This window comes from Prosopis cineraria, unplaced genomic scaffold, assembly GCF_029017545.1.
Source record: "Prosopis cineraria cultivar Desert tree isolate PC_DT_omini unplaced genomic scaffold, ASM2901754v1 PC13, whole genome shotgun sequence".
In the NCBI taxonomy this organism is placed as follows: domain Eukaryota; kingdom Viridiplantae; phylum Streptophyta; class Magnoliopsida; order Fabales; family Fabaceae; genus Prosopis; species Prosopis cineraria.
The window spans coordinates 8,410,918-8,427,651 of record NW_026555344.1 but is presented as its reverse complement, the minus strand read 5'-3'; the positions used below and the strand labels follow the sequence as shown (position 1 = coordinate 8,427,651).

Below are 16,734 nucleotides of genomic sequence, written 5' to 3'. Positions count from 1 at the left end.
CGAGGGTTTTGGGAGTTTTAGAGTTTGTTTGGGTCTTTTTAGCATTTGAAAAGTATTTTTCTCACGTTTAAAACGTGAGATATTGTTTGTAAAAGAAAAAACTTACCGGTCGTATTTTATTATAAATTTTTATATTTTTTTCATTTTTTAAATTTTTAAATTTTTATTTTACTATATTTTAGATTCTTAAATAAATAAAAAAAATATAAAGACTTTGAATAAACAAAAAATATTAAAAAATAAAAATTTAAAAATTTAAAATAAAAAAAAATTAAGAATTTATAATAAAATATAATCAAATTATGAGGATTAAAAATATGTTTTTTTAATAAAAGATGAAGAGATAAAGGTGCATTTTAAAAATATTTTAAAAATTTTATTAAAAATGATATTGATAAATGTATGACGATAAATCTTTTAAAAGTGGAATATAACTTGATCATAATATCTTAATTATAATTTATTATTATTTAATTAAAATAAAAAATATTATTAATTCATTAAAAATATAATAATTATTTAAATTTAAATAATAATCTTTAAAGTTAAAGTTTTAGCATTGTATATTAAATAATTAATTTTATTAATTTTTAGTATCGATATTTGTCCAACTATTTACTTTATCTGTTAAAAAATATAAAGTATTTTTAACATAATCTCATCCCAATAAAATATTTATTTACTTTTTAATTAATTATATTTTTTTTATATTTATCCTTATTAAATACCTTATAATAAATATAAAGTCATTATCAATAGGAGCGCATTTGAAAAAAAAAACAATAATTATACCTTAAAAAATTAAAAATACCTTACATTTTTAAACATTCAACTCTTCAAAAAATGTCTTATATTTTTGAATAAAGGGAGTATAAAATTTTTGTCCAATAAATTAAATTTTATGTTTTATACTTTTATTATTTAATATATTAAAATTTGTATCAACCAACAAATATTTATCAAGTTGATTAAATTTTTTTTGAATAAAAAATGTATCATATATATTTTTTAAATCATATTAATTTTCAATATTAATGTATGTTAAATTATTTATTATATTATTTTTTTTCAACATATCAAACTTTATATTTTTTATTTTTATTATTTAATATATTAAATTTTATATTATTTCAAATTTTTTCATATTTTTTAAACTTTTATAATATATTATAATTATATCAAAAATTATAAATTATCATAAATCTATATTTTTTTATATTATATATTTAAAAAAATATTTTAAATTATAAATCATCAATAATTCAAATAATTTTTATTAAATTAATTTTTAAATAAATATATTTAAATATAAATTTTATTATAACAACTAATTTTTATTAATAAAATTTTAATACTTGAATTTTTAATAAATTAAAAATTAAGTACATATTTAAAATATTTTTCTTTGGTTGAGTTTTATTTTTTTTGACCGGGCTTTTACTTTTTTTTCCATTTTACGGAAGGTTTTTTTTTTCTTTTTTAATGTATATCCATTTTTATTTTGCCCAAGTATTTTTTTTTAATGTACTTATATATTATTGGCAACATTTTATTTAGGTCCCACATAAACAAAATTTTCATCAAAAAATCTCATAAAATTCACAAAATATTATCAAATCTCAAAATTTATATATTTATAACTTAATTAAAGATATTGATAAATAGGCACCGATCATTATTGTAAATTGTTGTTGTCCAATTATAAATGCCCCCAGTGAATTTGTAAATGCATAAGATTTGAGAGTATTTTATAAATTTTATGAGATTTTGGTAATAAACTTTCTTATATAAGACTTAGATATAATTTTTCCTATATTATATTGTTGGTAAAAAAAAAACTTAGTGGGAAAATTAATTTTTAATCTTTCAACTTTTAATTTATTTGCAACTTAATTCCTCAGTTATGATTCGCTGTAATTTAATCTTTCAACTATAATTTCTTGCAACTTAATCTCTTAATTTTTAATTTACTTATAATTCAATCTTTTTTTTTAATTTTTTTAAAAATTATCTTTATCAAATAAAATGATAAAAGAAATGATCATATTTTGCTCTAAAATACCCTCATCTTATTTTTTGATATAGAATCTAAGGTAATATAAAAAAAAATAACAAAAATTAAAGGACTAAATCATAAACCAATGAAAAGTTAAAGGATTGAATCATAATAAATTATAATTAAAAAATTAAATTATAAGTAAATTGAAAATTAAAAGATTAATTTTTTCAAACTTATATATTATATATTGTGTAAACCCCACACACTAACACACACTCAATTTTATCATCAGCATATATTCGATTACTCGGAGGTGATTTATCCTATCTTAGTAGTTAGTATTTGCATTTTTCTTTTATAATAATAATAATAATAATAATAATAATAATAAGTTATATAAAAAAACCAAATTGTTAAATTTGATCATCGGCGTCGCTGCATTCTCTCACTCCTCTGCGATTAGCGCGCCGTTCTCGACTTCTCGCCATCATTCGCTCGCCGTTCGCTCTTTGTCGGTCAGCGTCTCGACGCTCGTCTCCTGCGCAGATCTGCGGCTTAGGTAAGATACTATCCTTTCTCTCAACACTTCGTATGTCAGACTTCTGTTCTTTAAGATTGAACATTCTGGGTTTTGCTTCTCATCTTTTTCTATGATTCTCTGCGTTTGAGGTGTTTGATTTGATTCCATATTACCCTTGAAAGGATTTAAGTTTGAGGTGTTCTTGCACATCCCTTGCATTTACATTTAGTTTGGCAGAACATGCCAATATATTCCTTTTGTGACTTTGTTGCTATATGTTTTGCTACTCTGTTCTAAATTAGACGAATTTACCTTTCAGTCAAAGATTTAATAATTTAGTGACCCGTTGTTTAGGATTCCATGAGAATTTCATACTGATAATAATCATGCTTCAAGGAGGGAGAGTGACGAGGCTGCTAGGGGTGGAGTTATAAGAGATGCAATTGCTAACCAAATGTGGATAGATTATCAAGATGAACTTCGGAATAGAAGTTCATGTATTCCTCTGAGTTCCGACTGTGTTTTCTTATTTCACTTGTATTCATTTCAGATTGGAATATTATGGCGGGTTCACTGCCGAACATCATCTTGAAGCGATTCACTGCTCGTTCTCTCAGTGGACCGGTAAGACGTTGGAGCATCTCTTTGTTGACACGAACAAGACTAATTTTTGATTCTTGCATCTCTTTTGTTAACTCGTTGTGTGGAATGTATAAAGTTATTTACTTTCTGCAATTTGTGTTGATAGGTGTCGTATGTTTTATTGTTTTGTTTCTATTGCCTTGGATGTCTTCAATCTATCCTTGCCAAAGTATTCAACTGCATTAAGTTAGAATTTTTTCATTGCAATTGAAATGGCGTTGGCATTCCGTACTGCAAATGTGTGCTGCCAATATATGGGAGCCGGCAAATTGCTTTGCTCGGTTCTTATTTGAATCTGTAGTGACTGTGATTCCCTTTTTCGTATTTGATTGAAAGTTTGAAGGGCTGTGACCATACAGTGAGATTGTCTCTCTCTCTAGCTCTGTTTATTATTATTATTATTATTTTGCTAAATTATTATTCCATGTAGAGCTTTTGGAATTGTAGCAAACCATTTCTTAGGTCTTACTCCAGTTTTACTCATCTGAATTTTCCTCAAATTATACAAATATTCTTTTATTTTCAAAATTTAAATGGACCTCTAATTTTTCCTTGGCCCTTGTATTGTTAACTTGTCAGTGAACAGATAGGATCGTTCATTTGTGTTTCCACGTCTACGTCAGCACTTGACTAGGCATTGTGTGTGCTTGATAGTTCCTTATGTTCTATTTGCTTAATCTGGAGTTGATTTCAGAAAGGTGGCCTGTTAATATTAACTCGAGTTGATTTAACATTGCAATATTATGTCCATTAGAGATAGAACTTATAATAATTGTACTTTATCAATGAGTTGCGATCTTCTTTCCAATGATCTTTGCTCTAACATGGTAGCAGGTAGGTGGGTCACTGTACAATTATGGATTGAGATTTTCAACCACTGTGCCAAATGATCCAGACACACATAATGACTTCAAGCCAACTAATAAGCTTGAGAATTCTGGCATTTCGTTGAAAGATGTTGTTGAGCAGGTTAGTGTACATCAAGATAATTTTGTGCATGTTAAATAAGTCAAATGTTTTTCCCCATTTAATCACTCAAGCAATCTGTAACTTCAAACTCTGGTTAACTGTGGCAAATGTGGGCAGGATGTCAAGGACAATCCAGTTATGATTTACATGAAAGGCGTGCCTGAGTTCCCACAGTGCGGATTTAGTTCTCTTGCAGTTAAAGTTTTGCAACAATATGGTGAGTACTAAAATTCCTGTTGTGTCCTTGCTTAAACATGGGCATACTTGTCTGAACTTTTATCACCCAATTTGTCATGGAAGTGTTGTTTTCCCCTGTGATCTAAAAATTGTATGCTTATCTAACTTTTGAAATGTCATGTGGAGACAGGGACATACCCACGTTATTGTTGCCCCCACAAGCCCAGAAAATATTACATAAGATGACCCAGAAAAATTTATTTTCCCCCTTCAAAAAAATTTCATTTGCCGTCTTGCCCCCCATCATTTCCAAAAAAAAAAAAAATTCACTTCCCCCCTTACAAAAATTCACATATCCCATCAAAAAATTTATGACCTAAAAGGCTAAAATATTATCAGTGTGTTACAACCTTCAATAGCAATAGTTTTATAATGGATGGGTAATAATTTATAAAAAAATATTTATAAAAATTTTATGCCAACAAAATTCTCTTCTATAAAAAGAGCTATATGGATTTTATTTAATAAAAATAAAACACATGATACTTATAAACATAAAATTTTTTTTATATAAATAAAGTTTTTTATTTTTTTTAATAATTTCATTTTTTTCGCATTGCTTTTAAGTATTAAATTTTATTATGTTATATCTTTAATATAATTTAATGAATATTAATATATATTTTAAGTAAAAATTATGCCCCATTGATTCATTTTCCTGGGTCTATCACTGTGGAGATCTGGTATGAAATCCTTTGTTTAATAAATCAATGTGGAATGGGTTGCCCCTTCCTTATTGTCAGACATTATTGTCTGTTTATTTATCCTTACCTCTTTTGATGGATTTTTTCTTGCGAAATTCTTAAAAGTACTGCTACTTTGAAGATGTCGTTGTAAAGAGTCTCATGTCAGTAATGTTTATGACTTCTGAATATACTCTGGTTGGTGGATGGATTTTGTTTGGAGTTGCTTGAATTTAACGGTCTTTGAGGTGTATGGACACATGAGAAATTATGGTATGGCAAGCACAAAAAACTTTGAATAGAATACGAGATAGCACTGGTTAGACCTGATACCTGTGAGATACTTGATGTGGGTGTGTCATACAATTGTCAGACAAAGATATGAGATGAGATTTGCATGTGGAGAATATTCAAAAGAAGAATGAATCTTAGATTTATCTTGGTTTTCAATCTATGGCTTAATTATGCAGGATGACACGACTTTAGATTTGTCCTTGCTATTTCGATATATCTGCACCATCAGATTATATGCTCCACCTCTAAATGCATTCTTCTCACTTCTAGTCTTTTTCATGCAAGAAATTTGATAGTAATATGAATTGGTGTTTTTAAGCGGGACGGTTTGGTGAATGGTTTATCCAAAGCATTGGCTGTTAATAGAGCACAATGGTGTAATGGAATTCTGTAGCTGATCACTTAGTGGGTTAAGACTGCTCCTTGTTGTTATATGAATTAGTGTTTACATCATGACAATTCTGGAAATTGCAATTTACACTGTATGATTGACTACTGCAGATGTTCCATTTAGTGCTAGAAACATTTTGGAGGATGCTGAACTGAAAAGTGCTGTAAAAGCTTTCAGGTAGAGACGCTTGTTGGTCTTATAACTGTTTGATTCATAACATTTCTGATGTCACTAATCACAATAAAAATTGTTGCCAATTTACAATTACAATTGTTTACTAAGAATTTGACAAGTGATGGTTTTCCATTATGATGGATTGAGGTTTCATTTCATTTGTGCCCCCCACATTCTGCAGTCAGGATTTAGACAATTGGTTTTAAGCCTCTCATTTTAATTTTAAGCTCAGCATGCCTTTTAAAATTAGAATTATTCCAATACATATATATATATATATATATGTATATATATATTTTCACACACACACACACACTAGTCCTTTGTGATTTTCTGAGGTCATACCCTAAATGTCACAATTCCAGAAGGCAAATACTTATACCACTCTCTTTTCCCTTGTTTCTCTCTGATTCATCTTCCACATGTCACCAAAGCTTCAATCCTCACCCCACAATTGCAGGCAATGGCTAATAGTCAAATAAACAAACATGTCAAAGTTTTAAAATTATCAGTAGATTCTCAAACATGGGAACTCTAGTAGACATGCTTCCGAATCTAATTGCTTTCCCTTTAAATGTTGGTTGATTGGCAACAACTAACAATTTTTTTGTTTGATGTCTAAATGTTCTTCCCCTGTAGTAACTGGCCCACGTTTCCACAAATTTTTATCAACGGAGAGTTTGTAGGTGGATCAGACATTATTCTCAATATGCACCAGGTTAATTCTATCATTTCTGGAGTTGATTTTTTTTTTTTAATTTTCTGCTTTGTCTATTGCTTAACGATATTTTACATCTCATATAGAATGGTGAATTGAAGGATTTGCTTAAAGATATTACGTCCAAGAAGTAAAAGCTCGACTATATGATGAGGTTCAATTTTTTATGAGGGGGTAGGTTGGAAGGACTTGTTTGATGTAATCTATTTCTAATTGAATGGCGTTATTATTTGTACCGGAATCTATGGATAATTATAACTTATTTGTCGAATAAAGAAATTAGGTTCGATTGATACGCTTACATGCTTTGCTTTCTTTTGTATATATGAAGTAAAATGGAAATCGAGACTGAATTTTATAACTCTGACTCGCACTCAAGATTATCTACAGTTACTATTTCAAAGATCAACGTTAAATTAAATTTAAGGAATATATTAGTTTTTAAGAAAACTTGGAAGTTTTTCGAGTTATGCGGAATCTTTAGACCCAAGAAATAATTTCTAGTAGTTTATAAAAAGGAAAAAGAGAAAAAATAATAATAATTGCTAGTCCATGCCTTCTATGAACGGATGTGCAGTTCATCTTCAACCAAGTGTCCAACGTGCATAGAGCACAATCATGAAGCTATGATACTGATTTTCTTATTCTTTGGAAAGGACACTCACAGAAGCACCAAAGAATAAAAATGTGGCTCTTTACTTGCTAAAACGAAAGTGGAATGCTTTTTCATATGGAGTTGAACTACAATTGAAATGTTCATAAACAAGTCTAGTTATTGAAAACCAAATTGGTAATTAATTAGTTAAGGTATTAGTTCTAGGATTAATTATTAAAATAATAGGCCAATTGTGATCATATCAGTCTTGTAAACAAAATATTTTATTAAATTGATAAAAATATTGGTTTAACAATTTATTAGTTCAAGCGAATGAGTTGATTGGGATTTCCAAATCAAGTGTAATCAATCATTTTTAACGTGAGTCCTGTGAAAATGTGTCATCCTATCTCAAATTGGCCATAAATATCAAGCTAGAAAGTCTGTATCATGCTCTCTTCGGTATCTGCCATTTTTCTTTATGACTATGAATTAAAGTAACTTTGGAGATAAAGAAGCCAGCCACCAATTACAACTAAAAATATTTCTAATAATACAACTGTTAGTCTCTAGGTTCTTAATAATATAACGTAACAGAAAAAACATGAAAACACATTCAGAGCATTATTCATCAGGAACATGACCAAAGAGGGGGGAAAAAGACCCGGAAATTAATTCTCCTACACCTTATGTGTACATAATATATATATATATATATATAGATATACCCACCAACCCTTCAATGATCTACCTATACCAAAGCATGCCATTTATGATCATCCTTCAAGCCCCAGCCTTGAGCTAAGCCAATTGCACACCTCATCCATCTCCCTTGGAACTGTATAATGACCAATCCTGCACACAAACCAAAACATCAAGACTCTAACTTTAACTGATGTACTTCCTCCAAATCTTATTATAAAACACTTTCAATCGTTTCACAAATCTTAAAAAAACTAGTCTTTTTTTTCTTGATATCATTAAAAAATGATATGTATTTTTCATTTTTACTCTTATCTTTAAATCATGATATGACTATATTAAATATCTTCATGTTAATTAAGAAAAGGTAAAATTAAAAAAAAGTGATTTAATTATTATAAGGTATTGTACATTTTAAACCAAAATTTCTTCTACAAAGTGTCCTACAAATAGGATTGGAGGGAGTAATTTTTTTTTCTTTTTGAGTACAAGGCCGAGACCTAAGTTGTGCTAAACACAACAAACTAAATCAAATTAGAGCTCAGAAAGTTCCTGCATACAAGGGCTGGTGGATCATGTATTAACTGATATATCTCCATCAGCATAAATTAACTTACCCATCATAGGATTTGAATGTGATATATCGAAATCCTGCTGAACTTAAGGACTGTGCTGATTTCTCTCCATATTTGAAAGGAACTACATCATCGCCTGAAAAATGATTTGTAGATAGGCTTCCATTAGCAACCAAATCATTTAAAACATATATACTTTAATCATGAGGTAGTTGATGGACTTCAGGAACTTTAAGAGATAAGACCCGGAAAAATTCAGGTTCATAAGAAACAGTGCTATTGGATGATAATATATGCAGACACATACTTATTCCATGGCACAGCAATAGGGGTAATGAAGCTGCTCTCCTTCTTGCTTCATGTGACACTTCTATCTTGTTTCTTAAACTCCTGCATAATATCAATTTTTAACCACAAGGTATAAACTTGTCAGCAAACTTTTGCAAAAGAATATTGAAGCTGAATGTTCTTTGTCATAACCTAAAGTGATTAAAGTCATTATACCTTGATCCTGGAAGCCAACCACTTAAGCCAACAACTGCTCTTAAGTTGACAGAGTATGGAATGCCATTTCCATACCTTCCCAGGGCAAAACAAGTTGCTGAGTATAAGGCTGTTGCTGCACCCATGCTGAAGCCTCCAATACCAACTTTCACTATCACAAAAGTTTCATCGCATGTTAATGAGATTCATAAACAGATTGAATCTACAACATTTCAATTACAAGATCTTGGATCCTAATCCCAATTTTCAAAAATTGCTGCAAACTTGACATGGTCTCAGACCGACAAGTGAAAAGAACTTAAACTGATAAATTTGACATAGGTTGGTGTTTCATTACTTCTCTTCCTTCCTTTTCCTTTCCCTTCAATGATGTATAATGATAAAGAAAATTTCATTTTCCAATACAGAATGTTGTTTGAGAGTGTGTAAAATTTAGATGTAGATGGTACCATCAGCTGGCTCTGTAGACAGTAAGTTGGCAATGTGAGCTGCTGAAGCATCTAAACCCTCCCAATCATCAGGACCATCTTCTGAAAGTTCTCCCACATCGAACCCTTATCAATATAAATTTACCATGTTAGATTCTTGTAGTGCTTCTATGTATGTATGTATCGGAATAGAAGACAAGGTTGCATTACATGCAGTGCAAGGGAAACCGCCAAGTACAGCTACAGGACGGGTAGGAGCAGTAGGGCAAATCCATTTGATCTGCATCATATGATGTCGTAAGAAACTGTGCCAAAAATTTATTGAAGCATTTAAGAGTGACTATACAATATCTATCTGAAATTACGTTTTGGTTTTGGATTTATTTAGTCCCTTAAATTTTATAACTCAATGCTCAGATGTAGAGTTAGTTCTTCAAAGAAGAGTAGATGTCCAATTTGGTCCAACAGAGGGACTAAAATACAATGAGTAACAAGTTTCAGGGACCTTACTCATACAGATTAATAAATCAAAGGACTAAATCATTAGTAAATGTGTGAAGTGAGAATGTGTGAGTTGATGAGTTAGGTAACTAATAGAAGGAATATGCATATTCTTACATTTGGAAGAGGAAGAGATTCCAGAAGCTGAGAGGAGCTGCAAGGAACAAACCTCAGAATCAGATAAGCTTGTCTTTAGATACTCATATCATTTCAAGGCCATTCACTAAATTTTCAGTAATTTAACAAGAGTACAAATTTTGGTGAAGTTTCTGTGGTTCTTTTATGAGATGATTCAGGCATATAATTAGAAAAGCCAGCAGACATCAGCCAGAAACCACTGGTCTGCTAAAAGTGATCGTCAAGATTCTCAACCACGCTTTAAATCATCCGATTTAATGGCTTTGTTAATAACAACACTAACACTGAAGAAAAGAATATTTCTAATATTTGTGCAAGATTTTTTTTTTTTTCCATATAAAATATTCTTCTGTCAAAAGGCTTGTCTAATATTGTTCAGATGGGTAGAGGAAAAAGTGAGCATTTGGTCCCCCAAATAAGAATTTAGTATATGCTCTTCTAAATTAAATTTTCCAAAGTTAAAAAATGGAGATTACATTATATCATAGTACCACATTTTCCAGCAACAGAATTTATTCCATTTAGAATCGCAACAGAAAGAAGCTGAACTCTGAAAGCACTTAACATCGAGGAAAAAACACAAATATGAAGCCTGCCACAATGTTTGACATTTTTTTCCTTCAGAAGTTTCATCCTTCTTAGAGTAGATTCAACTTCCCCTTGAGTTCCATAACCATGCATTAATCACTCAAATGAATTTGCAGTACACCCATTTAAAATAAGGGGAAGAAATGGACCTTTTTATTTCAATTTAGTCCCATTAAGTTTTTCAGGCAGTATTAATTAGTCCCTCAAACATAAATACATATTTTCAACGACAAAATGTGTTATTTTAAGATTCAGAGGCCAAATAATTTAGATATGCGTCCTTTAAGGACCAAAAAATACATTTTCTCTAGAATGGAAGAAAATAATGAAAGGATTAACACAACCCAAGAAAATTACACAGCCATCAACACAGGACTTGAGGAGAAAGAAGGAGTCATAGTTAAGGCAGTGTAAAGAGCATCCTTACCTGGAACCATTGTCACCAAGACCATGTAACCAAACAATAGTGGCTTGGTGTTTTCCTTTGGGCCTCACCACATGAGTTTTCCCAAACTCAAAAGTTCTTCGACCAGTTCTACTACCTGCATTTTTCACAAGCAAGAAAGCTGATGGAGTTCAAAACAAGGGGAAAAAATGACAAGAATCCTCACAAAGAGTAAATATATCAAACAGCAGAAGAAGAGGGGGAAAGAGACAGATGAAAATCTTATAAAAGTGACTTTTTTAATACAAGGTGCAAAACACAAACAGTTAGAAGGCTAGCAAAAGCTCATGCAGGTTACAGGATTTCTACAGTTCATGAGGAGAAGAAAAACAAACCAGAGCCCACATGAGAATACGCATAGCTCATTTTGCAGCTTGAAAATTGTTGAAAGCACCCTCAGCTATTGCAATGACTATGGGAAGAGGATCTGCAATGAAGAAAATGGAGAATGGTAGTGTATTTATACACAGAAGGGTGTGGTGGTGTTGGAATAAAACGTGGGAATATGCATTGAAAATGTATTAGTGAGAACAAAAGCTATATAGATCGCGGCCAAAACCACCTAGATAGATGGGCATCCATGAAAAGGAGAGAACAAGAGACAGACAAAAGAAGTAAACCTTTTATCAGCACATCACATTCATCCGTTTTCTAAGCATAGAGAATCTGTGCTTTACGGACAGTGGCTTGAAAATAAAGGAAGCCACAACGATAACTGAAGAATATTACTGAAAACTTGAGAGGGAGAGAGAAAGAGAATAACCTAAGTCTGCACAAAAGAAAATCTCTTTCTTTTCACAAATGATTTGTTTATGAATTTCTGCATGATTGATGGATTCCCATTAACCTCGAACCAATAGTTTTAAAATTTTGAAATATTATATTCTCAAGGACAAAAAGGAAGAAATCAGCAGCAAATTGCATATGGAAAAGGGAAAGGGAGCTTCCGGGTATTTCCCCCTGATTTCTATAGTTCTTGATAGATAATAATGATAAAGCTTATCAAACTGGATTTCATATTAGGATTGAGAAGAAAAAGCACGTAAGCTTTTTACACTATTATCTCCCCCCCCCCCCCCGGCTGTGCTCAGCTGCTCAAGCCCCACTTGTACAAAAGTTTTGTCTGTTTATACTCTTCAAAAACAGCACGAATCAAAAGAATAGTACAGTATAGTACATGTGTGCGTGTAGTAAATAATATCCGAAAATCATGTAAAGAGGAATGGAAATAGAAAAATTGCAGCCCAAACATTTTCCAGTACAAGTCCCATTTCTAAATTACTATCAGGTTAAAGAACACGTCTTTTCCATTGCCTGCTAGAGAGAGCTGTAGTGGAATCCAATTTGAAAAAAATGTTCCACTTGCACACTTCGTTTATTGTCTTTGATGGATTTTCCTGTTCCAGTGTCCCCAAGTTGAGTAGAGATTTTGCAGCTTTGATTCCTACAGTAACATCAAATCCGTAGTTTATTGTGAAGTGGATCTGGTATATATCCCTGCCTCACATAGATAAAATTTCAGATATACGGAGAGGCAGAGCCACTATGTACATAGGTCAATGAGTACATTCATTGTGCACCACTATATATGCTCGCCTATAAAATGCAGCTTTCATGCAGCTTACCTGGAAAACTTAAATTCTCATCTATGCTTCCTTCTGTCCACTTATTCTTTTTCTGAACTTCTAAAGCTTCATTGATGAAGACTCGGAAATTATGTGAACTATTCAAATAGGGTAGGGAATGCCCCGAATCTTGAAGAGCTTGATCATGATCTACAAAAAGTATTGACAGCTAGCGCTAACACTAAGATCAATTTCTTTTTCTTCTTTTTTATATGCATGTATGTGTTAATTGGAACTTTGAAGTTATAAAAGGACTACTTGAAAGTGAAAGTTTGTGGAAGATTGGTGAGGTAAAGATTTCAATATCATATAATATCTCTATAGCATGAAAAACGTCTTAACATTAGAGTCAATATCAAATATCACGTAATAGTGTATTTTAATGCAACAAAAGCACTTAGTGCATATTGGTTTAATTTGTTGTTATAAGCTCAAGTTTAAGGACATAGCTTGTTATTGGGTGCGAGAGCCTTTAAACTTATACATTTCACTTTTCTTGTGAGGTTCTATGATGTGAGACTTACAATAAGTTTGAGAGTCAATATTCTTAACAGCTTCACTCCATAGCATTTCACTCAGTCTTTGATCAACCTTCTATCATCAAGGCTTTTCATAGGTAGCCTTTCTTTGCCATCGACCTCTCAACAAAAACACTAATGTTACGAATACAAGCTCAAAAGAAAAGCCAACCCTAAAGGATTAGTTTGTTGGGTGAAAAAACCTTTTAAATTTAAATCTCATTTTTTTTAAAGTGATCTCAATGCGGAGCTTCTAACACTACTCTGAGTGATAGTATCAATTGGAAGTTAATTTTTTTCCCAAGTTTTTAGGCATCAAAGCACTTGTTAAATGGTTTTTTTTTTTAATCCAAAAAACCAAAAGTTCTTAAAAGTAATCTTATGAGTTGGGTTTTTATCATTCTAAAATTTCAGCCAAGTCATGAGCGCACTCACAGATTCATAGCAACCTACATTCACTATCATTCTGCATTTTGTTTTAAGGAACAAAAAAGAGCATCAATATAAAACTGGTTGACTTGTAGTTCAAACAAGCTGATAACATGGCGAAACCTAATTGGTTGACTATACATGGTTAAGCATCTAATATCCCTCTCCTAGGTCAAAAAATGAGTGGATTTCCCCCTGTTTAAGAGGAACTTAGGGCTAACTTTTTGGTTTTGTCAACTCCTTCCCTACCCCACAATTGATGAATATGAAAAAAAATATGAGAAAGAATGGCTCCGAACACAAATAATAGTTGAACCGGAGAGTGAGTACAAAATAGGAGTATTTGTTTATGAGCAGACAAGATATGCTGCTGGCACTAGACTATCTTATTGGAGATTAAAAGTACTGTGTGGTGGGTGTAATCTTGCACTTTAGATCAGGCTGCTTAGATAGGCAAAAGCTTTATAGTAAAGGAACATATTGATTGCCCAATTGAAAAAAGTTTGTAAATTTCAAAATCTCAGAGGCACTAGTGCTACTAACTTAACCATTTTCAATATATTTTACAAAAACTCTCTCTTCTGCAATATAAGCTGGCATGCACGCTGGGAAAAAAATATTCCCCTTTTTTCCTTTAAGAAAAAAAAAATATATATATATGTTAAAGAAAAAAAAGCGGAATAATTTGGGACGCAGATTTAAAACCTCTCCTCTTGAGGGGAATTTGACTTGAGCTCTACGCTTGAAGAAGAATCAATTGCTTAGTTTCATGTAGGCCAAGAAGCTGGTACTCAGCTATTGAGTAGACACTTGTGAACGATAAGAGGTGAGTTTCTAGCTTCACTTTTTTTTTCCCCTCAGTCACTTAAACAAGCTACGAATTCATCAACTGATTTGGATAAAATTAATAACTTGTTTTTCTGTGTCTTGGAACAAACAAGGACATTTAAATATTTGGACTATGGTATGCTTTGATGGGACACATACCTAAGCTTGGGGCATGTTGCATGTTTTATTGTTTTGTTTAGTCACATTGATAAGACGCCAGATTCAACCTGCATCAAGGAAAATTTTAAGCTAATCTTTCTTAAAAATTAATATTAATTAATTACTTTTTTAAATGAAATGCACCTTCAATATGCTCAGATATTTATTCATAATTAACTTGCCTGAATTTCCTCTGATTGATTGGAAAAAAAATTTTCACCTGAAGTGGAGCATTTCATACATTATAAAGTGGCTAAATTGCAAGAATAGAACAAGGGTTTTTTTTTTTTTTTGTGGATCCAATGTTTTTTTAGTATTTTTGGAAGATTTATTCTCATTTAAACTTTATATGAATTTTTATATATATTGCATGATATTGATATCAATATAAAATATAAATCCATAACAAGGTTTATTATTATTTTTATAAATTATTTCATTTCCAGTGGTATCAAATTAGATTCAAGTATTATTGAAACTAATTGGAGATAACTTTCCCAGTAGAAGAAATAACAGACACCTTAAATCCATATATCAACTGTACAAAAGAGCATGCACTGAGAAAATGCCAATAAAACCTCTTTTTTGAGCAGAAAAGTGAATACATATATATAGTAATGCAATTATTTCTAAGGCTATAAAAGTGGTATTGGGTTGGCATGCAAAATTCAAAATGAGCGATGATGATAAGGTGGACCTGTGTGGAGTTACGAGACAAAATATGGTTTCCGAAAAAAACAAAGAAAAGTTGGATTGTCATCATTAAAATTCAAAAGCATATGATAAGCCAGTTTGATATATATTTGCAAATCATGTCAGGTCCTCACGTAATCATTACTTGTTAATCCTTGATCTCCCGATCAGATCATGCTATCTGATGCATCTTCCAATTTAATCAAAGCTTAATTTAATTTGAGGTGATGTCAGCGTTAAATAGCAACTTCAAGATGTGAATTTAGTCAATTTTATTATGTTCCAATTTAATCGAAGCTTAATTTAATTTGATATGATGTCAGCGTTAAATAGCGACTTCAAGATGTGAATTTAGTCAATTTTGTTATCAGTGAAACTGGATATTCTATGTCTTATATCCCAGCGATAATTCAATCCACAAGACAAAACACAATCCGATGTTGTGGCCTTCTATCTGGCAATCGTACTCTTCCTTCAGTAAATGTGGATAGTTCGCACAATAAATTCAAATAATTTGTAGTATTATAATGATTAGATCAATAGAAAGAAATTCGATATGTTTTGAACAAGACAAAGGATTTCAACACTGTGCATTGGAAAAATAAACATAAGAGAGCTACTTCTTAACATTTGAGTATATTAATAGATAATAGATACTAGAGAAAATGATAAAAAAAATTTTAATTATATAAATAACAAACTAATCCCTCAAAATACCAAAATTTTATTGAAGCTGGGAATTTTTATGTCAATAATTTTTAAATTAAAATTATTTTACCCTTATTAAAAATAACAAACTTCAAACAAAATTTTTATTTAAAGAATAATAACTTTTATTCTGTAAATCATAAAAATTGAATAAAAAATTAAACTTGTCAAATATAATTTTTATTATTAAAAAATAAATTTTTAAAATAACAAACTCAAATCATAACTTTTGTTTAAAAAATAACAACTTTTATTAAATAATTATAAAAATTAAATAAGAAATTATAATTTGTCAATAATAATAAAATAATTTTTTTAATTTAAATTTTAGTGACTTAAAAATTTTTAGAGACTTCAATGAAATTATAACATTTTAAAGGATTGGATTATAATTTATATAATTTTGAAGGATTCTATTATCATTTTTCCTAAATACTAAATATTTCATTCGCTCAAAGATGTAAGATATTTTTAATTAAATTTTATTTTCAATAAATTAGTTGTTAATTTAATATCATATTTATATATTTATCCTTCCTTGATAGGATATTTCATTTTAAAATAAATATGAAGTAATTTATTTATTATGAACACTTTAAAAATATATTAGTTACATATTAAAATATTAAAAATATCTTATATTAATTGACGTCCAACCTTTTAATAAATAT

General features: G+C 30.5%; 2 protein-coding genes across 5 annotated transcripts; one reads left to right on the top strand and one right to left on the bottom strand.

The window, feature by feature from the left end:
* The first annotated feature begins 2,403 nt into the window (after positions 1 to 2,403).
* LOC129291341 (monothiol glutaredoxin-S15, mitochondrial) lies at positions 2,404 to 6,928 on the top strand. Of its 2 annotated transcripts, none has more exons than XM_054928635.1 (7): positions 2,404 to 2,558; positions 3,070 to 3,143; positions 3,996 to 4,130; positions 4,248 to 4,347; positions 5,846 to 5,912; positions 6,549 to 6,627; positions 6,714 to 6,928. In XM_054928635.1, exons 2-7 carry the CDS (start codon positions 3,081 to 3,083, stop codon positions 6,759 to 6,761), a joined length of 492 nt encoding a protein of 163 aa, XP_054784610.1. In that variant the 5' UTR covers positions 2,404 to 2,558; positions 3,070 to 3,080; the 3' UTR covers positions 6,762 to 6,928. The 2 variants fall into 2 exon arrangements, with proteins under 2 accessions (XP_054784610.1, XP_054784609.1); XM_054928634.1 differs by having other exon boundaries at positions 3,993 to 4,130.
* An 804-nt stretch (positions 6,929 to 7,732) lies between these two features.
* LOC129291255 (uncharacterized) lies at positions 7,733 to 12,156 on the bottom strand. 3 transcript variants are annotated; one of them, XM_054928527.1, is made up of 10 exons: positions 11,867 to 12,156; positions 11,439 to 11,530; positions 11,086 to 11,200; positions 10,050 to 10,086; positions 9,642 to 9,711; positions 9,453 to 9,557; positions 9,004 to 9,154; positions 8,807 to 8,889; positions 8,542 to 8,635; positions 7,733 to 8,077 (listed from the first exon to the last, which is right to left on the bottom strand). In XM_054928527.1, exons 2-10 carry the CDS (start codon positions 11,467 to 11,469, stop codon positions 7,999 to 8,001), a joined length of 765 nt encoding a protein of 254 aa, XP_054784502.1. In that variant the 5' UTR covers positions 11,470 to 11,530; positions 11,867 to 12,156; the 3' UTR covers positions 7,733 to 7,998. The 3 variants fall into 3 exon arrangements, with proteins under 3 accessions (XP_054784502.1, XP_054784501.1, XP_054784500.1); XM_054928526.1 differs by lacking the exon at positions 11,867 to 12,156 and adding an exon at positions 11,724 to 11,858; XM_054928525.1 differs by lacking the exon at positions 11,867 to 12,156 and having other exon boundaries at positions 11,439 to 11,681.
* Positions 12,157 to 16,734: the final 4,578 nt, after the last annotated feature.